Raw genomic sequence first — 24,598 nt, 5'->3', positions numbered from 1 at the left:
CGCTGCACGTGGTGCTGGCCGAGAGCTTGCAGGAGGCGCTGCCGGAGGTCAGCGACAGAGACGTTGTGTCCGAGCTGACGTCTGATCTGAACCTCATTCTTGTTGTGTCGCTCTCCGTCGTGTCCTTTTTATTCGTTTCCACGGTCATTTTTTTTTTTTTCTTTAAATGGCGACGGTCCAAGAGCCCTCCCATTTTTATAACTTCTGATAAGGAACTCTATTCCACCCTGGGCTCAAAAGCACCGTACAACTACTGCAGCAGCACGCTGCCCTTGCCCTATTCTTACGAGGTGTGTTTAGCCTCCGAGTCGGGGCAGAAAGACTTCACGTTCCTGAGACCAGGGACGGCAGCCTTGTCTGCCCGTCTCCTGTCCGGTGACCCAGGCTCAGGCACTCATTCCGGGAAGGACCCTCCTAGCCCCGGGAGCTCGGCACAGGTGAGCTTCTGTCCTACGGTCCCTCTCTGTGGGTTTTTGTGAATCTTTTTTTCCTCTGTTCTGCTGTCGGTGATCAGCGGGCAACCGGCAACGCCCCGGCGCACTGCTCAATAGCTCAGGGGTGTGGGGGTGTGACTGAGTGTGTATGTGAGATCTTGGCTCATCCTTTTGACCTGCCAACTCTTATCCGCAAATTGCTGATTTCCCCCGAGGAGCGACGCAATATTGTCAGTACTTCTGTCTGTCCTGGAGAAGGACAGACAGGTGCGAGTTTTACCGAACCGGAGTGATGAGGTGGACTCGGGGTGGAGCGGGAAAAAAAGTGTGGTGGAGTTGGAAGCTGAGACAACCCTTTCGCCTTGGGCTAGTGACCTCTAATTTTCTCAGCCACATTTGGGAGCTTTCATGTGATAACGATGTGTGATCAGTCCTGGCGTGTTTACTCAGTGGGGACAGCCACGCTGTAGCTCTCTCCCTTTTTGGCAAGCTCAGTTCTCGCGTGCTCTGAACCCCTTTAACATAAAGTGTTGTGTACACCCGTAATTTAACTTTCCCCCTTCGTTTGTAGAGCCGGATCTAGTGCTTCAGTGTAGCTCCAAGCCTGGAGTCCAGCTGAAGGAGCTTTTTGTTCCCTGCTGACGCCGGCTTGTCTGGATCCTCAGCAGAGTCGGGAAAAATGCCGAAGTGAGCGGCTCGGGCTGGGATTTGGCTTGAACCCGTCCCCGAAGAAATTCGTGGTGCAGGGGAAGGCGTCTTCCCCTCAGCTGTCGTACTTTTCCACTCTTCTCCCTCCAAACGCCACTTTCAGGCGCTCTGAAGCATCGTCTGCAATATTCAGGCTTGTCGTCAAGGTGGAGGAGACATAATGTCTCCAGATTAATCGGAATATGGTAGATGGAAATGTTCTGTCTTTCCTGCTTTTCCTGAGGTCTCTTTTCTACTCATCTCTCCGCTGCTTGGCCATCCCGCTACTGCTGGCATTAAAGGGACAAGGTACTCTGGTACGGGTGGTGTGTGCACTCATAGGAAGGGAAATGACTTGAGAACTGCGGTACCCACGTTAGAGGAATTGTTCCGTATACTGCGTTTAGAAAAAACACGAAATGGGCAGTGATGGAAGAAAAGGATTCAGAACTTACAGTGGTTGGAAAAAGGATTTAGGATTTATTTCAAAGAAAGTAAGTCTGAAGATTATTTCAAGATTTGTGTGGAAGAGAGCTGTGGATATTATTGGTTTTAGATTATATGTGAGGAAGAAAGATAATTGGGATTTGGTTGTCTGTGAGAAAAAGAGGTGCTTTGGGAACATTAGATGACTAACATTGTTTTTTATCAGTGTGAACCCTTTTATCACATTCTCTGGACAGACGATAAGAACGATAAATAGCACTGATAACGGTTATCTTTTGGCAACAATCAGGAGAAAAAGAAATAGCTGAACATGTAGATAGGACAGATTGCGCCGACTCTTTTGATGTTGCCGAGTCTTCATGTAAGCGCAGAGATGCTGCGTCTCTGGGTGGATCCCATGTGCTCACGGCAGCTTTTAGGATTGTGTGGGGCGAGGACAGGCAGACAGAGTCGAGATTCCGCTCGCTCTAGCGAACATCGTTGTCCAGCAGTGGTGCGGGTGGTTTGCAGCCCCTACACAACGAGCTCAGCCACCACAATTAGCGGGGCAACAAATAACCCGCCGCAAGTTTCCGAGCCAGTTCTGCAAGGCTTTGAGGACCTCCATAAGTGAATGAACGCGTGGGCGCTGGTTTACAGTCTGGTTTTTTCCCAGACTTCGCCATCCCTTCTTTACCAGTCTCGGCTGTGGGATGACACCTGGGCGCTGTGTCACAGCCCGGTTTTCACAGGGTTTCTGGCGCTCCCTTATCAAGCTTCCTCATCCCCTTTCCATTATCCCGTGACAGCCGAGCAGTTGTGGGGGTGACAGACGATGAACGCCGAAATTTCGGTCATTTAATCCTTATGCGTGCGTGAAAAGTGAGAAAACCCGATGTAACACGAGTCGTTGGTGACAGCACCAACAACCCAAAGGCAGGAAATGGCTGATTTTCGACCAGGCACTGCCGGTGCTGTGACCTGCCAGGCTGTTGCTGCGCGGCAACGGGATCCGTTCCCACCCCGGTGAACCTGCACCGCAGGTCGCAGAGCGTGATTTCCCTGAGTCTGGCTGATGGAAAAAAGTACCGGGGAGCACGCTGGGAGATGACGAGAGCAGGAGGGCGTATTAAACCGAGATTTATGCGGTTTGTAGAGGAAGATGCCTGCTGGGATAGTGGTGGCAGTGGGGATCCCGCAGGAGGGGCGATGCTCCTGGAAATGCTGCGGCGGGAGCCGCCCCGCGGCGAGACTCTGTGTTGCGGCCGGAGGAGCTGCTCATAACTCGGCAGCCCCAAATCAGTGTCGCTTTGCCGGCTACGCTGCTTTGGTGGCACACTGAGCGGCGACGTCGCGACGCCTTAAAAGGGGCTTCCTCCCAGGAAGGGGCTGGCCAAGCATTTGGGTGGGAGGACCGGCATCCTGAAGGTCCTGAGCGACACTGGGAGCTGGCGCGGTGGTGCCGGCTCTCCCTGCAACCCTGGGTACCCCTGATGACCCTCTCCACTCATCCTCCCGCCCTCTCCACCTCCCCTTCTTACTCCCGCTGCCTCATTCCAACGAGGTGTTCCCGGGACACACACCCCAAACACCCCACGTCTCCGTATCGCCCCTTTTGGCGTCACTATTTCTGCCATCCTTTCCACCTTCCTGCCCGCACACGCAGTCCCTGTGCCCGATCTGCCGTGCCTCTGCCACGGCTCCCCCCGCCCGGCTGCTCTCACAGCGAGGTTTCTCGCAGGGCTGCGCTCTCCCGTCAGGTTCTGCCCGCTCGAGCCCCGCTGTCCTCGGACCGAGGTCGCCGCGCTCCCTCCGGCGGGGCTCGGCGGCGGCGGGGCTCCGGCGCCCTGCGCTCCGTGCAGTTATTGGACGGGACTCTGTGTGCCGCTGTCGGCCAATGATGGAGCGGGGGGGAACTGGCGGCCCGGCCCCGCTCGGAGCCGGGATGAGGCGCAGACGGTCTCAGAGAGACTCTGGGAGTGAGTCACCGCCGAGCCCGCCGAGCAATGCCCGGCTCCCCGCCGCCGCCGCCGCCGCTTCCCGGGGCCGCTGGGCAGCGGCATGACGGGGCGAGCTGAGAGTTTCTAGCCGGGGCGGGGGGGCGAAGCGGAGAGCGCGGCCGTCCTGTGCGATGAACGGCGTTGCTGTAAGGAGCCGCGGGGTGACGACGGGGCAGGTATTGAGCCTCTTGCTTTTGTTCGGCGTTTCCGACTGGGTTTCCGCCGCGATTCGCTATGCGATCCCCGAGGAGGCGCGGAGAGGCTCCGCGGTGGGGAATGTGGTAGCCGACCTGGCGCTGGACCTCGGGCGGCTGCCGGGACGCCGATTGCGGGTGGTGTCCGGCGGCAATAAGAAGTACTTCGGGGTGGATCTGACGAGCGGGGCGCTGCTGGTGAACGAGAGGATAGACCGGGAGGAGCTCTGCGGCGCGCTCTCTCCCTGCTCCCTCAGCTTTGAGATCGTGGTGGAAAACCCGCTCGAGCTGTACAGCGGCACCGTAGAGATCCAGGACATCAATGACAACGACCCGGTTTTTCCCAGCAGCCAGGCGAGGCTGGAAATCAGTGAGTCGGTGGCTGCCGGAGCGCGCTTCCCGCTAGAGAGCGCGCAAGACCCCGATGTGGGAATTAACTCTTTGCAGACCTACCAGCTCAGCGCCAACCCGAACTTTGCGCTCGACGTGCAGACGAGGGTGGATGGCAGCAAGTACGCGGAGCTGGTGCTAGAGAAGGAGCTGGACAGGGAGGAGCAAAGGGAGCTGAATTTGGTCTTGACTGCGCTGGATGGAGGCAGCCCGCCACGGTCGGCCCATGTGCAGATCCACATTGACGTTGTAGATGCCAACGATAATGCCCCGGTCTTCAACCAGTCCACCTATAAGACGAGTGTGAGGGAGAACACGCCCAGCGGTACCCTGGTCGCCAGGATCAGTGCGTACGATCTGGATGATGGGCCCAATGGAGACATCGTCTACTCCTTCAGTAGCCACACCCCCGCCAAGGTACGAGAACTCTTTGCTCTGGACTCAGCCACAGGGGAGTTGAGGGTCAAGGGACAGCTGGACTATGAGGAAACGAAGCTGTATGAGATTTACTTACAAGCTAAAGACAAGGGAGCCGTTCCTGGTGTGGCTCATTGCAAAGTGCTGGTAGAAGTCGTGGATGTGAATGACAATGCTCCAGAGGTGACAGTGACTTCTGTGTACAGCCTTGTGCCTGAAGATGCAGCCCCAGGGACGGTCGTAGCTCTGCTGAGTGTAACAGACTTGGACTCCCATGACAACGGCCTGGTGAACTGTTTTATTTCCCCTGGGATCCCCTTCATGCTCAGCTCCTCCCTCAAAAATTACTACACATTGAAAACAGAAGGAGCTCTGGACCGGGAAAAGGCAGCAGAGTATAACATCACTATCACAGCCAAGGACTCGGGCTCACCACCCTTGTCTGCAGTAAAACACATCCTGGTGCAGGTGTCAGATGTCAATGACAACGCGCCCAAGTTGTCCCAGGACTCCTATGATGTCTATGTTCTGGAGAACAACGTGCCCGGCATCCCCATCCTTAATGTGAGCGCCACAGATCCGGACCTCGGGCGCAATGCCCACCTCTCCTATTCCCTTTTGCAGGGTGACCCCACTTTTGGCCACCTCTTCTCCATCAACCGGGAGAATGGCACCCTCTACCTGCTCACCTCCCTGGACCATGAGGACCAGGTGGAGTTCAGCATGATGGTGCAGGTCCAGGACGGCGGCTTTCCGCCTCTGGCCACTAATGTCTCAGTCAGTGTGTTTGTCACTGACCTCAATGACAATGCCCCAACGGTGCTGTACCCTCATCCCAACACCACCGCCCCCTACACTGATGTGGTGGCACCAGGCACTCCTGCCGGGCACATGGTCACCAAGGTGGTGGCGGTGGATGCAGATGCAGGGTATAATGCCTGGATCTCCTATACCCTGTTGCAGGCCACTGACCCCAGCCTCTTCTCGGTTGGGCTGCACAGTGGGGAGATCTTCACAGCCCGCCAGCTCCGCGAGGATGAAGCTCCCGAGCACACCTTAGTCATCCTGCTGAAAGACCATGGGGAGCCTGTGCTGTCCACCAGTGCCACTATCTCCATCTCTGTGGCCGAGATGGTCAAGGAGGTGCTCAATGACCTCACTGATGTGGCGCCTGCCAATGATCCCAGGAGACATGTGACTTTCTATCTCATCCTGGCTGTGATTTTGGTGTCAGCAGCCTTCTTCATCACCATGTTGTCCGTGGGCATCTTCAAGTGCTACAAGTGGAGGCAGTCAAAGGAGCTGTACAACAGCTCCAGGAGTACCACGTACAGGACACCAGGGCCTTTCCACCACATTGATGCCGTGCGGGGTGGCTTCACGCCACCCAGCTTCTACCACCAGGTCTATCTCACCACGGACTCTCGCCAGAGTGATCTCCTGTGTAAAAAGCCCTTCACTTCCAGCCCCTTAGGGAGCCGCCAGGGCACCATAAGGAATGGTGAGCCAGGGCTGTACCACCAGATTGTGGGCACCGCCAGCCGGCTCCCCACACCTGCCGAGGTAATGTAGCGCCTTCCTTGGCATGTCCCAGCGCTGGGCAGAGCCACGGTTCATTTGTGCCGTATGCGTGTGGTTGCATTTTGGGGTTGGGAGGGACATTCAGTCGTGCCATGCCTCTAAAGAGTTCAGCTACAGCTGAACAGGTGTTGTTTGGAGTCAAATGAGCCATCCTGAGGGTTGATGACTTCTGCACTGTGGTGAGCAGGATCAAGTGAGTCAGTCTGTTCACGTTGGCAAACATACATCTTTTGGATGCAGTTCTGGGTATGCCTTGCATGAGTAACCAGTGGAGGCTGAGGTCAGCTTGAAACCACTTGTTAATCCTTGGCACAAAGTTTGTTGTTAATGGTATTTCCTTCCCTTTGCAAAAGGAGAGCCAAGGGGAGCACTTGCACTGCGGGGGAACGTAATCTCTGCGCGTCGTGACTTGGTGGGGGCTGGAGAGGTGGTGGTGCAGATGGGGCTGGGAGCTGGGCATCGGCGTGTCGCCTCTCACAGTGCAGCACCCAAAGCTGAAGGATGATGCTGGTTCCTCTGTTTGACAGACCGTGGTCACAGAGCAGTCCCTCCCATCTGTGCCACTCCTCATGTTTGACTCCTGAATGGCTCCGGTTTTCTTTCCATGGAAGTTCTGTGATGATGTTCGCTTTGGGGGAGGGGGTGGGATTGCAGACTGCCCCAGTTGCTTGCAGGGCTCTGCTGAGTTGGACTTTGGCTCTGAGCAGGGTGGTGAGTCCTTCACTCAGATGTTGTACAAAAACCCTATTAGAAGCTCTGCATGATTTGTAATCTGCTGTCTCTGGGTGATGTCTGATGTCCTGACGGAACAAACTGCAGGCTGGAAGGCGTTTGCGCATGGCAGCAGCTTCTGTGCTTCTCCCCCGATGGGAATTGTGCTGCTTAATTTGAAAGCTCTCAATTACAGGAAAGCTTCAGTCTTCAGAGGTGAGGCCAGGTAGTGGATCCAGTGGAGGGGGGTATGGATCTGGTGAATTTCCAAGGTCGTTGGTGCTGGTAATTTTTCCTTCCTGGGAGGCAGTGGGTAGGAGTGATCGGCTCCTCAGAGCAGAAGGAAGTGAGGTGCAGCGGAAGCTGTTCATGGGTGTGAGGCTGCGTGTGCCGCCTGCTCAGTGTGGCCAAATCACAGATGGAGGCAGAAACTTCTCAGAACAATATTTCATGCCTTTTTTTTTTCCCCCCTGCTTGCGTCACTACTCAGACTCAGCACTTCTGATTTGTGGCAGGTGAGAATGGCTGCAGCAGCTGCAGGAGCAAGTGTTCCTCTGCATTGTGTTCCTCTGCAGCTGAGGGCTGTGCTATGGCTGGGGACAAGGATGTCTCCTCCACCAGGTCCTCATAAGATGCCTCTCTCTGGTGGTGAGGGCAATAAGTGATTTGAGAGTGGGGTGAAGGAGGGGCAGTGAGCCTGAACCCTAGCCATGACTCCCTCCTACTCCCCAGTATGGCACTGCAAAGGCACTGGCAGTGAGAAATCAGCTGGGCTGGCTCTGGGCCCTGCATTTTCAGTCTTTGTGGTGACAACGGACTGTGTCAAGCCTGCAAAGGCTTTACACCTCTTTGCTCTGCAGGACACAGCCAGCTCACAAAAGTGATGCTGTGGGGGAGGGTGTTGGCCCTGTCTGTAGCAGGTGGCGTGGCCATGAGGGATCCTACCCTGCAGGATCTCCAGTGACGCCTGAGTTGTGTGGCTTGGTGCTTTTCCACAGGGTGAGCTCTGACCCTGTGGAATAAGGAGCATCTCCTTCTCCATCCTAGACACCCCATACCCTTCCTGCCTTGTCACACTGTCCCCATCCCAGGCTTTGACAGACCCAAGCAGCAGCAGGACCCCCTGTGTAAAGCCCTTGCTCCAGGTCCTTGGGACACTGAGCCACCTCGGGACACTGAGTGGATTCTCCCAGGCTATGTGGGCTTTGCAGGGGGGTTCTGCTGAGGCACTGCAGCAGCAGCAAACCCATTCCTAGGGGTGCAGCACCCTGGATTGCCAGTGGAAAGGTTTGTCACCCAGCTGTACTGTCTGGGGCCTGGACTGGGATGGGGACAGAGCACATTCCAGAGCCAAGGTTACTGTGACAGCTTCCTGCTGGTGGCACCATCAGGAGCCCTGGGGGAATGAGTATGTGCAAGCAGGAATTGGTCGCTCTCTGCTGGGAAATCCCTTGTCCAGTGTTTTCCTGCATTGTCTCTTTAAGAACGCCTTCTCCCCTCCTCCGGAGCCGGCAGTAGGTGGGACCCGGGCGGTCTTCTCACCATTCATAAGGTTCTTCCCGGTGTCTCTCCCTGACTGGCAGCAGGGTGGTCCCGCCTCACGGCTCTTAGAATAGGCAGAGAGGTGCTGCAGACCGGAGGGAGGACCCTCGACTGCAGCACCTTCACCGTCTCTGTTCTCGCCAGAGGGACGCTGTCCCTGTCACCGCCCACCGTGCCGGGCATGGGTGCCCTGAGCCTCCCTCACCTATTCCCCAGGTCCCTCTGGTGCCCAGGGGGTGGAGACGGGCAGGATCCCAGGCAGGAGCTGGGTCCCCTGTCTGCCACACCACTGCAGACCCCCACCCCCAGGAGCTGTGTGCACCCAGGGGAGGGTCAGGGTGGCCTTCAGGGCATCCAGGACAGAAGACAGAGAGGGTCTTTTTACAAGAGCATGTAGTGACAGGTCGAGAGGGAATGGTTTCAAACCGACAGAGAGAAGGTTTAGATTACATAATAGGTATAAAAATTCTTCCCTGTGAGCATGGTGTGGCACTGGCACAGGTTGCCCAGAGAAGCTGTGGCTGCCCCATCCCTGGAACTATTCAAGGCCGGGCTGGATTGAGCTCTGAGCAACCTGGTCTAGTGGAAGGTGTCCCTGGCCACAGCAGGAGGTCAGAATGAGATGATCTATAAGGTCCTTTCCAACCTAGGCCATTCTGTGACTCTATGAATGCACAAGGCTTCTGCAGGGATGTGAATTGAACTAAAAGCCTGCAGCTTGCCAGCATGGTCTGGGACAGGGAGAGCAGGAAATTACTGTTAGCTCCCCCCTGGGGAAGCTGAGACCCCTGCTTTTGCCCTCAGGACTGCAAAGCTGTATCTGCCACAGAATATCAGTGTGTGTGTCTGCCAGGTGGGAGGCTTGGGCTTCCTTACCAGTCTGACATCCTGACCTGGTGTTGTGATCCTGTGGTGATCTAGTGGCCTTACTGTCCGGCTCTGTGTGTTTGCAGTGATTTGGGTACTGTGAAGACTGACCCCTTCCTTGCCCCAGGGCGAGGAAGTGGCTTCCAGTCGGGTGTGCATTGGGAGCAATTGTATTTTGGCTTTGCATGGCTCACTGCCTTTGCTTTTTCACCTTCAGCCTCCCACTGCCACGGGTGGGCTGGGAGGAGTGGGCATCTCTGTCTTAGTGCAAGGTCTCCTGGCTGGTGGTGGTACTGGTGGCAGCGATGCCTCACTCAGAGAGGCAATCATGGGGCGCAGGCAGCAGCCAAAGCAGTAGCTGAGGGGGAGCAGAGGGGTGAGAGAAGAGCCCCTGGCACCTCGGGGCTCTAACAAGCACCTTTTCATCGGGCATGAAAAGTCCTTTGGCCTGCGTTCATGACAGCTGCCCTTTGTCTGTGGGCATGATGTGAAGCCACCATTGTGGAGGGGGAGCACACAGGGAGGGCTTGTACCTTGCTTCCAGGCTGCCAGGACGTGCAGTTTCCCTGTGAATGCAAAGCGAGCTGTCGGAGCAAGTGAGTCAGGCTGGCAGAGGGGAGGCCGGGGGTGGCAGCCCCGCTGTTGCCGGCTCGGGCCCCTGCTTCCCGCACCTCCGGAGTCACTGCTGGCCGAGAGGGGATGCAGCTCTCGGCCAATTGGGCGCTGATCTGAAGCGAGGGGGGGGAAGTCTGCTTCTCCCCCCCCCCCCCCCCCCCCCGCCGGGGGCGGGGATTCAGTTCCCCTCCCCCAGCCCACCCCCTCTGCTTGGAGGCTGACAGTTGGAGCCGCAGCCTGCCGGAGCCCCGGAGCTGTTTTCTAAGCCGTGGAAGAGAGACCCAGGGATTTATTCGCAGTTCCTCAGTGCCTGCTGTGTCCTGGGCCGGATGCGCACGGACATGGAGAGTGTCAGCCTCCAGCGACCCGCCTGGAAATGGCAAGTACTGAGTTTGTTTTTGCTCTGCGGCTGGGGCTGGGTCTCCGGGCAGATCCACTACTCGGTGGTTGAGGAGTCAGAGTTGGGAACCGTGGTGGGGAACGTGGCCCGGGACCTGGGCTTGAAGGTGGAGGAGCTGCCAGGTCGCAGGCTGCGCCTGGGCTCAGAGGAGAGCTTGCGCTACTTCGCCGTGCGCCTGGACAGCGGCACGCTGGTGGTGAGCCAGCGGCTGGACCGCGAGCGTCTGTGCGGAGCAGCTGCCAGCTGCGTGCTGTCGGTGCAGGTGGTGACAGAGAACCCCCTGCAGCTCTTCCGCCTGGAAGTGGAGATCCTGGACCTGAACGACAACTCCCCGAGCTTCCCCACTGCTCACCGCACCCTGCGCATCGCCGAGTCTGCCACGGTGGCTGCGCGCTTCCCCCTGGAGAGTGCGCAGGACCCCGACGTGGGCACTAATGCTGTGAGCTCCTACCGGCTGAGCCCGAACTCCCACTTCTCCCTGGATGTCAAGCAGCAGCCGGATGGCAAACTCTTCCCGGAGCTGGTGCTGGAGCGTGCCCTGGACCGGGAAGAGCAGCCAGAAGTGCAGCTGGTGCTGACGGCCGTGGATGGGGGAAGCCCAGCTCGCTCGGGCACGGCGCAGATAACAGTCCAGGTCCTAGATGTCAATGACAACGCACCCACCTTTGACCACACCACATACAAGGTGAAAGTCCCGGAAAACACACCTGTGGGGGCTGTGCTCCTCCGGGTCAACGCATCTGACCCCGATGAGGGCCCCAATGGGGAGACACAGTACTCCTTCGGGGTTCACACCTCCGACTCCGTGCGGAGGCTCTTTGCCCTGGATCCCCGCACTGGCGAGGTCCGGGTGAATGGGGCCCTGGACTTTGAGGAATCGCGTTTCTATGAGATCTATGTGCGAGCCCACGACGGAGGGGTCCCAGAGATGGAGGGCAATTGTGTGCTGCAGGTGCAAGTGGAGGATGCCAATGACAATCCCCCGGAGGTGCTGCTCACCTCCCTGTTGAATCCGGTGCCAGAAGACACCCCACTGGAGACTGTCGTGGGGCTCTTCAATGTACGAGACCGAGACTCAGGGGCCAATGGGGATGTGAGCCTGGACATCTCCCCCGATGTGCCTTTTGCCATCAGGTCCCTTCAGAACCACTTCTCCCTGGTCACCCAGAAGAGCCTGGACCGAGAGTCTACCTCACAGTACGCAGTGGAGCTGATCGCTCAGGATGGTGGTTCTCCTGCCCTCACCACCACACTCACGCTGCTCCTCAATATATCTGATGTGAATGACAACCCCCCACGCTTCTTGCAGCCCTCCTACGATGCCTTTCTCCAGGAGAACAACCCGCCTGGCTCCCTGCTGTGCACCGTCTCTGCCTCAGATCCTGACGACGGGGTTAATTCCCGGCTTGTTTACTCCATAGAGAGTGGCCAAGTGCAGGATGCCCCCATCTCTTCCTTCGTCCACATCAACCCTGACAATGGCAATCTCTACGCTCAGCGCACCTTTGACTTTGAGGTGCTGCAGGTCCTGCCGGTGTCTGTGGTTGTGAGGGACTCGGGGTCCCCCCCTCTCTATGCCAATGTTACCGTCTACATCTTTGTGCTGGACCAGAATGACCATCCCCCCACCATCCTGCACCCTGCCAGTGACAGCGATGTGCCGGAACCCCAGAGGGTCCCACTGTCTGCCCCACCGGGCTACCTGGTGGCCAAGGTGACAGCAGTGGATGCGGATGCTGGGCACAATGCCTGGCTCTCGTACCGACTCTTGCCGCAGTCCACAGACCCCTCCTTGTTCCACGTGTCGCTGTACACCGGGGAGGTGCGGACGGCGCGTGCCTTCCAGGACAGCGATATGGCAGTGCAGCAGCTCGTTGTCCAGGTGATGGACAACGGTGACCCTCCGCTCTCCACCACTGCCACCATCACTGTGGCCCTGGAGGAGGCAGCCCTGGAGGAGAGCTTCAAGCCTCAGGATTTCCTGGCTGGTGCCAAGGAGAAGCCGGACCTGACCTTCTACCTGATCATCGCGCTGGCAGCCGTTAGCACGGTGGCACTGGCCACTGTCACCCTCCTGGCCGCCCGGTGCCTCCGGCGCAAGGGCCGGGCTGCCGTCTCACCCTACTGCTGCTGCTGGCTCAGCGAGTCGCCCTCCCGGGACTTCTGCAAGCACTCCAGCCCCAAGCTCCAGCTCAGCTCCGACGGCACCCTTAAATACATGGAGGTCACGCTGCGACCCACCGACTCCCCATCCCAGCACTACAGCACCTGCTTCTCCCCGGGCTCCGAGCGCACCGACTTCACCTTCCTGCGGCCCTGCCCAACCCCCGCCACACTGCCGAGGGAAAGCGGCGCTTTCCTGTCCGCCGCCGGCACGCTGCGGGACCGCGGCCAGGTGAGCGGCCCGGGGCGGGGTCCGGCGGTGCCGGGCGTTCGGGGGGCGCGGAGCGGCCGCGCAGGTTCGCGGCGGCGGCGCGCGGGCCGTGATTGGCGCCGGTGTTGCTGTCCTGGGGAAGGCGCGCGGCGATTGGAGCGGCGGGGCCCAATGGAGCGGCGGCTGCGCGGCGCGCTCCCCCCGCCCCGTCGAGCCGCGTCCGCCCCAAACAATGAATGGGAGCGGCGAGCGCTGAGCGCGGCCCCCGGCGCCCAGGGCATCGCTCCCCGGCCGGCCACCCGGCAAGGATGCCGAGGGCAGGGCAGGCGCGCCGGTCCCTGGGGCTGCCGCGTGTCTTCTCCTTCTGTTTGTTCTTGCACAGCTCGTCTGCTCAGATCCGGTACAGCATCCCGGAGGAGCTCACACGGGGTGCTTTTGTGGGCAATATTGCGAAGGACCTGGGCACCGATGTGGCAAAACTGGCGGCAGCTAATCTGCAGGTACTGTCCGATTCGGATTCCCAGTATTTCTCCGTCAATGTGAACACTGGTGTTATTATGGTCAGCGAGAGGATAGACCGGGAGCAGCTCTGCGGGCAGAACCCACGCTGCTTCCTCCACTTGAAACTTGCCATCGAGAACCCAGTGGAGTTTTACCGTATTGAGGTGGAGATCTTGGATATCAATGACAACCCCCCGGAGTTCCCCAGTGATGAGGTTTCCTTGCGCATCTACGAGCTGGCGTCTCTGGGTGCCCGCTTCCCCATCCAGCCAGCCCAGGACCCTGACGTGGGCACCAACACCTTGCAGACCTATCACCTGAGTGCCAATGACAACTTCAACCTCAACGTGAAGGCCCGCACTGATGGTGGGAAGTTCCCTGAGCTGGTGCTGGAGCGGGCCCTGGACCGGGAATTCAGAGCTTTCCACTACCTGGTCCTGACTGCTGAAGATGGGGGCTCTCCCCCACAGTCCAGCAAGATCCGCATCACTATTCAGGTTCTGGATGCCAATGACAACCACCCGGTCTTTGACAGACCATCATATGGAGCACGCTTGGTGGAGAATTCGCCGCTGGGCACCCTCGTGGTGAAGTTAAATGCCACCGATGTGGACGAAGGACCCAACGGAGACATCCGCTACTCCCTCAGTAGCCACAACTCAGCTGCCTTACGCCAGATCTTTGCCATCGATGAGCAAACTGGGGAGATTCGTGTCCAGGGCAACCTGGACTTTGAGGAGGCGACAGTGTATGAGATCGAAGTGGAGGCCAAGGACATGGGGTCACCCACGATGGAGGAGCACTGCAGTGTGGTGGTGGAAATCACTGATGTCAATGACAACGCCCCCGAGGTCATTCTTACCTCCTTCTCAAGCACCCTGAGCGAGGACGCGCTGCCGGGCACAGTGGTGGCCGTGATACACGTCAGAGACAGGGACTCTGGCGAGCAGGGCAAGGTCCTGTGTCACGTGTCTCCAGATCTTCCCTTCCAGCTGCGTAAGGACTACGAGCACCAGTACTCGCTGCTCACCAGCACCCGTTTGGACCGGGAGCACGTTGCCTACTACAATGTCACCGTCTCTGCCTCGGACCTGGGCCATCCCCCACTCTCCCGCCACACCATCTTGCCAATCACCCTGATAGATGTCAATGACAACGCTCCCCAGTTTGAGCAAGCGTCCTATGAAGTGCTGGTGGCAGAAAACAACCCAGTGGGCAGTGTGCTGGTTACAGTCTCTGCTGCCGACCCTGACTCGGAGCAGAATTCCCGCCTGTCCTACTCCATCCTGCGAGCTGGTGGGACAGATCCAGGCCTGGATCCTACTCGCTACCTCTCGATACATCCCACGAATGGGCAGGTCACTGCCAAATTCCCTTTTGACTATGAGCAAACCACCTATCTCCAGTTCCATGTGGAGGTCTCTGATGGTGGCTCCCCGGCCCTGAGGAACAGAACACTGGTTCATGTTTTTGTAGTGGACCAGAATGACAATGCCCCACGGGTGCATTTCCCCAGGGCTGGGGAGGACTCTGCTACTCAGTTCCGAATTTCCCCTTCCATTGTCCCTCCTGCCCTCATCACCAAGGTGGTGGCAATAGATGCGGACTCGGGGCGCAATGCTTGGCTATCCTACCACCTCGTGGAAGCCACAGACCTGGGGCTTTTCAGCGTGTCCCTGCGTTCTGGGGAGGTCCGGATCATGCGGGCTCTGCAGGAGACGGATGCCTCTGCGCACGAACTGCTGGTGGTGGTCCGGGATGCCGGGGAGCCCCCACTCTCCACAGCCGTCACACTGGTGGTGCTGGTGGAGGAGAAGGGTCCGGAGGCCCTGCAGGGCTCCGAGGCTCGGGCTGCTGATGGTGGGGGCTTGCCCACTATTACGCTTTACCTGATTGTGTCCCTAGTGCTCATCTCCGCCGTCTCGCTGGTGGGACTGGCAGCGCTGGGCATTCGGTGCCTCCGGCGGGGCTCTGCACCTGCCAGCCAGGGCTGCTGCGTGGAGAGCGTGAACACGCTTCAGCCTCCTCCCAGCCACATCTTTGGGCACTTGCACTATGAGCCTAAGCAAGGGGACACTGTGATGGGCGTGCAGGTGACAGCAACGGCACCCCCCGCCCCTCGTTACCGCTCCTGCTTTTCGCCAGTGTCGGATATCAGCGAGTTCATGTTTGTGAAACCCTCCGCGGATCCCACCCTGTGCAGCGAGGTGAGCTCGGGAGTGTGGTCTCCAGCCTGAACACAGCCCCGGTGTTCGCGGGGCTCGGCACCGATCTGACCAGCTTTGGGGAGGGGGTGTCCGCCGGTGCCCGGTGCCAGCAGCCGGGCGGGGCGGAGCGGGGTTCCCGCTGCCGGGAGTCCCCGGCGCCCTCCCGGCGCTGCGGGGGCGGTGTGGCGGCAGGGGGGGATGGGTGGGGGGGCTACGCCGTGCGTATTTTGGGGAAGGCGGTGAGATGGAGAAGGGGAGGAGGAGGGAGAGAAAAAGGAGGAGGAGGAGGAGGAGGGGGCTGTGGAGAGACGTAAAACTGTCACTCGGTCCATCCCCTCCGCTCGTTGACTTTGTGTGTCTTTGCGTATCGAGAAGCGGTTCAGCCGGCCGGGCTGCGCTCGTCCCCTCCCCCGCCTCCTCCATCCCTCCCTGTCCGGCTCCGGCGGCGGCTTCCTCCCTGCACAACCCGCTCGGACCCCCCTGGGGCGCGGGGGTTCCGGCTGCGGGGGCGGGGAGGCGGGGGAGGCTGCGCGGAGCCGCCGCCGCTCCTCTCCGCGCTGCTCCGTTCGCACACCCGGCACGGGATGCTCGCGGGACAGAGTTTGCCATGGCAGCTCCCGCTGCTGCTCGCAGCCCTCTCCTGCCTGCCGGCTCCCAGCTGCGCCCAGCTCCACTACTCCGTGCCCGAGGATCGCGAGCCGGGCTTCTCTGTGGGCGACCTGGCCAAGGACTTAGGGGTGGAGGTGCGGAGCCTGGCTGCTCGCAACCTGCGCCTGGTGAGCGAGGGTGGGCAGCGGCACTTCCAGGTGGACCTGGCGGCAGGTGTGCTGCTCCTGGACAGCAGGCTGGACCGGGAGGCACTGTGTGGACAGAGCCCCACGTGCTCTCTGCACCTCCAGCTCGTCATGGAGAATCCCCTCCAGCTCCACCGTGTTGAGGTGGATGTCCTCGACGTGAACGACAACGCGCCCCAGTTCCCCAAGCCGGAGGTGGTGCTGGAGATCACTGAGGTAGCCAACCCTGGGACTCGGCTGCCCTTGGAGGTAGCAGAAGACCCGGATATGGGCTCCAACTCCATCTCCACCTACGAGCTCAGCCCCAGCAAGCATTTTGCCCTGAGCATCAACGTGAGAGGAGATGGTGTTAAAATGCCCGAGATCGTGCTTGAAAAAGCACTGGATAGAGAGAAAGTGCCTGTTCATCATCTAACACTGACAGCCCTGGATGGAGGGAATCCTGTGAAATCTGGCACTGCCAAGGTTACCATCCATGTCCTGGATGCAAATGACAACCCTCCTGTCTGTGACCCACCCATATCCAAGGTACTTCTGGAGGAGAATGTGCCAGTGGGCACTCTGGTCACCAAGCTGAATGTCACCGACTTGGATGAAGGTCCCAACGGGGATGTGGAATATTCTTTCAAAACTAGCAATAATGCACCTGGTAAATTCACCAAGCTGTTCTCCTTAGATGCTCGGACAGGGGAGATCAGAACCAAAGCCCCGCTGGATTATGAGGAATCCAGTGCTTACGAGATTGCGGTTCGAGCCAGGGACAAGGGATCTCCAGCCATGGAAGGCCACTGTCACCTGCGAGTGGAATTAATTGATATCAATGATAATAGCCCAGAGATTGTGCTGACCTCTGTCTCCAGCCCAGTGCAGGAGGATGCAGCCCCAGGCACTGTGATCGCCCTCATTGGCGTGAAGGACAGCGATTCTGGTGACAATGGGCAGGTCCGTCTACAGATAGCAACAGAGCTCCCATTTAAACTAGTGTCGTCTTTCAAAGAGCATTTCTCTCTGGTCACCAGTGGTCCCCTTGATCGGGAGAAGGCCAGTGGATACAACATCACGGTGAGGGCTGTGGATTCAGGGTCCCCCCAGAGGGCCACACAAAAAACCTTTTATCTCCGCATTGCTGACGTGAATGATAACGCACCGAATTTCTCCAGCCCTTTTGATACAGCTCACGTTCAGGAAAACTCCCTTCCTGGAACTTCTGTCTTTTCAGTGTCAGCATCAGATCCTGATGAGGGTAGCAATGCCAAGCTGTCTTACTCCATCCTGGACAACGGGATGCAGGATGTACCCATCTCAACCTACTTCCGAATAGACCAGGACAATGGCACCATCTACACCGTGCGAGCTCTGGATTACGAGCAGGACAAGGTGTTCCAGGTGCCCGTGGAGGTGAAGGATGCTGGGTCTCCTGCTCTGAGTAGCACTGCTGTGGTCCATGTGTTTGTCCTGGATGAGAATGACAATGCTCCCAACATTGTCTACCCGTCTGTCCCCAAGGGCTCTGCCTTCCACCAAGCCATCCCGGCCTTGGCAGAGCCTGGCTATCTGGTTACCAAAATTGTAGCAGTTGATGCTGACAGTGGCCATAATGCCTGGCTGTCCTACCAGCTGCAGGAGTCTGCTGAGGCTTTGCCTTTCCAAGTGGAACGCCGCTCTGGAGAGATAAGGGTTGCACAGGCTCTCAGGGAGTCAGAAGATTCCCACAGGCTGGTGGTCGAAGTGAGGGACAATGGCACCCCGTCCCTCTCGGCCTCTGTGGTAATAGTCATTTCTCCAGAGGAAAACAGCATGCAGGACTTCTCCAAGTCCTTGGACCTCCCCCAGTCTTCTCCCGAGGATACCAACCTAACTCTTTACCTTATCATCTCCTTGGTGTCCATCTCCCTCGTGTCCTGCGTGATGTTTGGGCTGGTGGCTGCCCGGTGTCTCAAAGCTGGCAGTGCCAGCTGGACCTTCGCGGGTTGCTGCCGAGGGACTGGCCGCAAGCCTGCCTCCCATTTCCGAGGGCAGATGAAGCCAGATGGCTTCATCAAGTACCTGGATGTGGGGGGAGCGGGCTTGACCTCCCAGGCACAGAATTACACCTCTTGTTTCTCGCCCATGTCTGACCAGAGCGATTTCCTCTTTGTAAAGCCCTTCAGCCATTCTAGCACTGCGGAGACCGTGGCTGCCTATGAGCAGGTGACCAGCACCTTAGCGAGTCCCTGCGATGGGGTAAGAGATGGCTGTTTCTCACTGTCCTCTCCGCTGAGTGCAACAGTTTGTCATATCCAGGCCAGTTGGCTGTTCCCTGTCTGTCCTTCCTTCTAAGACGGTGGCCTCAGGGAACATGTGTCACTGTCACCTCCTGGCAGGTGAAAGTTTTGGCTCGGCTTGGTGGAGGTGGGGGAAGGGGCTGAGCAGCACTACAGGATCAAAGACTCTGTGTTTGTAGCAGTGGAGAGTTTCCCCTTGGCCCCGCTCGTACTTGTTTCTTTTTAAAGTGATTCTTAGCGTGGTTGGGAACAGATTGATTGGGGGTTTAACTTCTTGGTTCTGTTTAACCCCTTTTTCCTCCATGGCATATGAACTGTAGTGCGGGGGAGGTTATCTGGAAGGAAAGTCTGCCTGTGTTTCTTTTGCTCAGTTTTAGAGGTGCACTGTAGAAATTTCTCATTTCTTAAGCTCCAGGTGTTATTAATTACTGACTGTGCCTCGGCAAGGGATCATTTTCCAGCTTGAGTGAGGAGCTGAATTCAGTATTGAGCACTAAAACACTGAAATGTCAGCAGTGACATTATTCACAAAGATCCTGGTGACCTTACGTGCCCTTGGGCTTGCAGAGGCTGAGGAGTGGCAAGCTTTGAAAACTTGAGCTGTTTGTACTCAGCTGCCTAAGTATAGATGTAGGTGACTGTGTTTAGCTGGAGCTTTTATAACTTTGGGCTATAAAAAGTAAAGCAATTTAGTGTCACAAATGCCTGCCCTAAATTTGGAAATGGTAATTACAACAGGAATTCAGAATATGGAAGGGCTATTCAAAATATTGGGAAGGGCTTATCTAGTGCAGTATTGTGTGTCAGCGTGTGCAAAAATGCGTATCTGAAATCTGGAGGACAAGTCTTTAAACAGCTTCATTTGCATGCAGCATGGGGACCAGTGGGGCATCTATTTTAGGGGAGTAATTTGTTCTAATATCTTCTTTCATGAGTATCATCAAAGCTGCAGAGAAATTAGTGAGAGCACATCTACTAAATAAGAATCTAGGTCAGCTCTACTCGTCTTCACTTTTCCTTAGTACTTGCATGTACAAGCAGAATAATCCTATAAAACTGGTGTTCCACTATGTACGGACTGTGAGTTGCTCATTCCTAAAATAGCTGAGGGAAGTGTTGTCCTTTCCAGGTAGTATGTCATCACCCTGCAGTTAATTAAGATGATTATGATTTTCGGAAGAGTGCGTTTTCCCGACAGAAACAGTTTGTGCTGTTTAGTGCTTCCCACAAAGGCGTGATTCAAACAGGAAAATACAAGCTTGCTCCATGTCCTTCCTTATTTACAAAATGTTCATTGTCTGGTGGTAAAATAACACGGGCAGAGAGTGATATGGGGGCTTCTTAATGAGATTACAAAGTGTGCTGCTGTGTCTGAAGGTTATTGTGTCTCCTAAACAAATAATGCTTTTTCCTCTTGCTGTCGGAAGTTTATTCTTCTGTCTGTGGACAGAAATATTTTAGTGCTGCAAGGCCACAGCATCTAGGAAAAGTCATTCAAACACAATGCCTGCAAACAAGACCTCAGGCAGGCCTTTTTAAGGACAGCAGAAGGAGAGATTAGGAAGGTCTGTTACCATTTTACCTTAGAGTATTAAAAGCATCTTGCTCAGTATCAATTAACTCTGCCACCCCCTCACACCCCCCTTCCTCCTCCAAGCTCATTATTGTGGTACCACTGCTCCTGCTGGATTCATGCCCTTATCAGTTTATTTCATGCTTCATTTCTTTCACAGCCTGGTTTCCTGAGCTGCTTTGGAAGATTTTCTCTGAACAGTTTTTGTCATGCTTTTTGGTATTCATGCTGCTTCAGAAATACTCCAGAAAGGGGGAGGGGGAGCTTTCTCTTTGTTCTAATTGATTTGCTTCACTTGGACAGAACATGCTGATACTCCAGACTGAAATAATCCAGGATCAGTTCGCTTTCATTTCCAAAGGCAAGAACGGAGGTATTAAAACTCTTCTTTTTCTTTGCAGCAAGCTCAGCCTAACACAGATTGGCGCTTCTCTCAGACCCAGAGACCTGGAACAAGTGGGTAAGTGGCTCTTTCTTCATTTATCTGTGGGATGAAGGTTTCTTTTCTTTGTGTGCCACTTTCAGTGCTGGGAAGTCCATGAGTGGCAGCTCTGAGGACGGGTGTTGCTGTCGTTGATGGAGTCAGAAATAGGGCTGCTCCTGTGGCAGCTGTGTTTGGTGGGGGTGTGACAGCTGCTCTTGGCACTGGTGTGTCTGGCTTTGGTGTCTGCACCTCAGGAACTGGAAGGAACTCCAGGTGAAGGTGTGAGATGGTCAAAGGACTGGACAATGGGTTTCACAGAGAAAGGCTTCTTTGCTGAAGCAGATTTTGGGCATTTGAGTAAATTCCTTCCTGAGTCAAAAATCTAAATTTTGCTCCCTTCGTGGAGGCCACTGGAAATCACTCCCTTTGCCAGTGGTGGAGCCTTGAGCTCTGTGCTGCTGAGGTGTGTTCACAGAACCACAGAATGGCTCAGGAGGGAGGGCACCACAGAGCTTCACCTGGTTCCACCTCCCTAATCAGCAGGGTCATCCCAGAGCACACAGCACAGGATTGTGTCCAGACAGTTCTGGAATATCCCCAGTGAGGGAGGTTCCACCACCTCTCTGTGAGGTGTGTGTGAGGTCAGAAAAGAAGCCCCAGCAGCAGAGCAGAGACCTCCCAAGCGAGTACCCTGCTCTTGACTGGCGCTCTCTTGCCTCTGGCCCACCAAGGTTTGCTTGTCTTGGTCCACACTGAGAGACCACTGACAACAAAATGTTGTTCTTTGCCTCTCACATCTTCCCTCGTGGCTCATGAGCAGGGACAGGGATCCCCTTCAGAAGGTGAACTCCCTTGAAAGAAAGAACTGAATTTCACCTTTCTCTGTGAATACCCCAACCAGAGGTTATTGTGTGTGCCGAGACTGGTTCCAGGATATTTATATGTGAAAAGATTGTAGCTTTTGGGGAATACCTGAGGATTACACTCTTGGAGCAATCAGGAGTAAATTTGGGTGATGTGCGTCCTCGTCTGGCTGGGTCAGGCTCTGTGCTCTGTTATTCCTGGTGCCCACTATGGAGGTTAAAATGGTGACATGGCAGTACTGGGTGCTGGATTTTGGTGTCAGAGCTTGCAGTTAAACATCTGCAGCAGCTGCTTGTGCCTGACTCTTTCCCTGGGTCTGGCTCTGTAATTCATCTTATCAGAAAATTAAGAGATTGCTATAGCCAACTTGTTGAAGTGATTAAACTTTGCTATGAGGCTCTTCCAGCTGATAAAGCTAAAATGGAGTGAGGGTTTGATGTAATTAGATAAAAGTGTTCATAGTAGAAACTGCCCTTGGACTTTAAAACAAAGCTTTAGCTGGATTAGTTTTCTCAGAGGTTTGTTGAATTCCCCATCACTGACAACATTTTAATCAAGGAACATCTTCCTAAGCATTTCCGCTCTAGTTCCAATGACAATTAACAAGGCCCTGTTGATGCAGAAGTGCACCACAGCTGCTGTAATTGTTTTGCTCTGAGAAGGCAGTAAATGAGCCCCATCAGAGCAAGCTCTGCTGCTGTCTCTTGTAGCATCATGCTGGGGCTCTTCAAGGCACAGAGCTGATGCAGTCCAGGCCCCCTTAGCTCAGTGACAGGGACTTTTCTCAGGTCATGGGACAGTGACACTCAGCCCAGCTCCCAGCCTCTGCCTGGGTCTCTTCACAAGCTCCATCCCCTTCCCAGTGCCTAGGAGACAGCAGCAACTCGTGGCGTGGGAAGAGAGAGGGCAAGAGGAAAGGCAGCCTCAGGCTGTTTGTGGGGAGCTGAAGTGGTGTGACGTGATAGTTCTGGGGCATGAGCCGCGGTGTCACTGCTGAGGAGCTGTGACCTGCGTGCCCAGGACAGTCCCTGGAGCAGCTGCTCTTGAATCACAGAATGGTTTGGGTTGGAAGGGACCTTAAAGCTCAGCTTTTTCCACCCCCTGCCATGGGCAGGGTCACCTTCCCCTGGATCAGGTCGCTCAGAGCCCCATGTCAGTGCCTGTTGTGACAGGGGTCCCACAGCATGGGCTGAACCCTGGCTTTGGAAAGAGACTTTGCCCAAGCACAGGCTCCTGCTGAAATAACTGGAAAAGCTCAGTGGATTTTAATTCCTGCTGGTTTTCCCCACTTGCCTGTGTCCACATTTGCAACAAAACGGCTCTTGAAGATTTTTTTCCCCCTCTGTTTCTTTCATGCTGTTTGAAGTTAAATGAAGGGGGATGTTCTTATTCCAGACCTGTGTGACAGTATTAAAGGATGGAAATAGAAAGTGCTCTCATGTGTTCAGTGCCCAGCCCTGACATCTCCCTGGTGATCAAGCAGGCAGATCCTGGAAAGCAGCCCACTCCCCATTGTGCTGTTCCCGTGCTATTCCCGGCGTTTTGATGCCTGGTGTGTGAATTCCCAGGCCCTGCTTGGTAGTACAGGTATTAAAGAGGGGGCAAGTGCAGCTGCCTGAGCCTGGCTCGCTGTTCTCCCTGCGATGCAAAACCCTGTACAGATGTGGCTCGTGCTGACAGGTGAAGCTCTGTAGCAGCACGAGCTCTCTGAACTGCTTGGTGCTTGGGGAGCACAGCCACCTTGGAGCTGAGAATCAAAAAACAGGATGTGCTCTTAACTCGATTTGACCCAAATTTAATAACAATGAAGACGTGGCAGCTTAGGCCAGGGGTTTGGATGGAGTCTGGCACTGACCCTAAGCCAGAAACAAGCTCAAACCCATGTTGGGGTTTCTCCCTTGCTGTCTCCATGGGAGCTGGGGAAGAAACAATCCTGTCTTTTCTCTGCATAGCCCTGCCCATCACAACAAATCCCACATGTCTCTGGGCACCTGGGACCAGGCAGAACAGGGGAAGCTCAGTGAGGCAGGGACAAGCTCTTGATCTCGTACATCGCTGCTGCTCCGGGACAACAAAGGGAATCTGCTCTTTGTTCTGAAACACGGGAGAGCTCTGGTGCACATGCTCAGGAGATAAGAGCTCAGACAATATGCTCTGAAAATGTGGTAGCGAGGCAGACCTGAGCAAAACAATTCAGAATTAATCTTGTTTGGGAGAAATAGGAGGATAGGATGATTAATTTAATGATGTTTGTGTTTTGTTTTTCTTAAAAAAATGAACACCCATGCTGTCGCTGGGCAAATGTAAATGAATCCAGAGTGATTCCCAGCAGCAGATGCCATTCCCAGACAAATCAGATCAGTGGCTCTAGCAGAGATTACAGTGATGAATTGCCCAAAGTGGAGTAAATGAATGGTCCAGCAGCATTGCAGGACACCCCTGTGGGATCATCAGTGGGGGGTTTCCCTGTGGGAGGAGGCTGGTGGTGTAAGGGAGGAGAATGCAGGGACTGCAGCTGCTGCAAAGGACCCATCTTGTTGTTTTGGTTGGTTTTCATTGTTGTCCCCTGCATGTTCATGGTGCTGCCTGACCCTGGCTGCCCTGTTTTGGTGTCTGTGTGATGACTTGTCCAGGAAAACACCGGGCTGAAGTCAGGATTTCCTTCCTGGAGGATGGGGAGGGCTCTGTGCTGCTCACAGGTGGGTGTGGGAGGGTGAGACAGGCCAGGCTGGGAAGAGCCAGTATGTCCTGGGCATCTCGTGGCAGGAGTGAGGACAATTTTGGGCTGTGTGGACAGGCTGGGAGGAGATCCCAGGCAGGAGACACCCCAGAGACAGCGGCAGGGGACTCACAAGGAGGTGGGAAGCAGTGTGAGAAACCATAGCAACTCCAGGGGAGGGAGGAGCAAAGTGTGTAGAGAAGATGCAGAGTTGCCATTTCACACCCCCCTTCCATTGGTTTTCTCCAATCCTGAATCCCCCTTTGTTAATGCTTCCCAAAGCTGTTGCTAGCCAGGCTTCCCCTCCCAGGCTGAGCACAGCCAATAGTGATGTTCACTTCCCTGCACTTGTTTATCAAACAGCACCCCAGCTGCCCTGTCTGACCCCAGCCATCATCCCCCCACCCACAGCATGAGGGGCTTGGGGCTGGCAGCGGAGATGCTGCAGCAGGAGAGAGCCAGGAAGGAAAAGAGGGTTGGTTTTTTTTTTCATTCTTTGTTTTGTTTTCACTCAAGAACTCCAAGAGTTGGGCTTGCAGGGCTGTCAACAGGCTGCCTGTGCGTGCTGGGGGCTGGGGAGAGGAATAAAGAGTAGTCCTTTGAGCTCTCAGGGA

At 56.0% G+C, this 24,598-nt stretch overlaps 1 protein-coding gene across 7 annotated transcripts in view; it reads left to right on the top strand.

Moving 5' to 3' along the window:
* Nucleotides 1-3,402: 3,402 nt before the first annotated feature.
* The window catches only part of LOC121663244 (protocadherin gamma-A4-like), a 37,330-nt gene continuing 16,134 nt past the window's right edge, over nt 3,403-24,598 (top strand). For 2 of the 7 annotated variants that reach the window (XM_042025315.1, XM_042025296.1), the window contains exons 1-2: nt 3,403-6,111; nt 20,379-20,437. In XM_042025315.1, the coding sequence (XP_041881249.1) occupies nt 3,679-6,111; nt 20,379-20,437 (2,492 nt within the window). In that variant the 5' untranslated portion in view covers nt 3,403-3,678. Of the gene's footprint in view, nt 6,112-10,146; nt 10,244-12,859; nt 13,139-15,659; nt 18,364-19,090; nt 19,130-20,378; nt 20,438-24,598 lie in introns of those variants that run through there. The other 5 variants (XM_042025328.1, XM_042025345.1, XM_042025325.1 and 2 more) reach the window with 5 other exon arrangements.

The sequence above is a fragment of the Corvus kubaryi genome, unplaced genomic scaffold (assembly GCF_017639235.1).
Source record: "Corvus kubaryi isolate FWS band 111438036 unplaced genomic scaffold, C.kubaryi_AGA036_p1.0 128, whole genome shotgun sequence".
NCBI lineage: Eukaryota > Metazoa > Chordata > Aves > Passeriformes > Corvidae > Corvus > Corvus kubaryi.
This window is presented reverse-complemented; position numbering and strand designations above follow the sequence as displayed.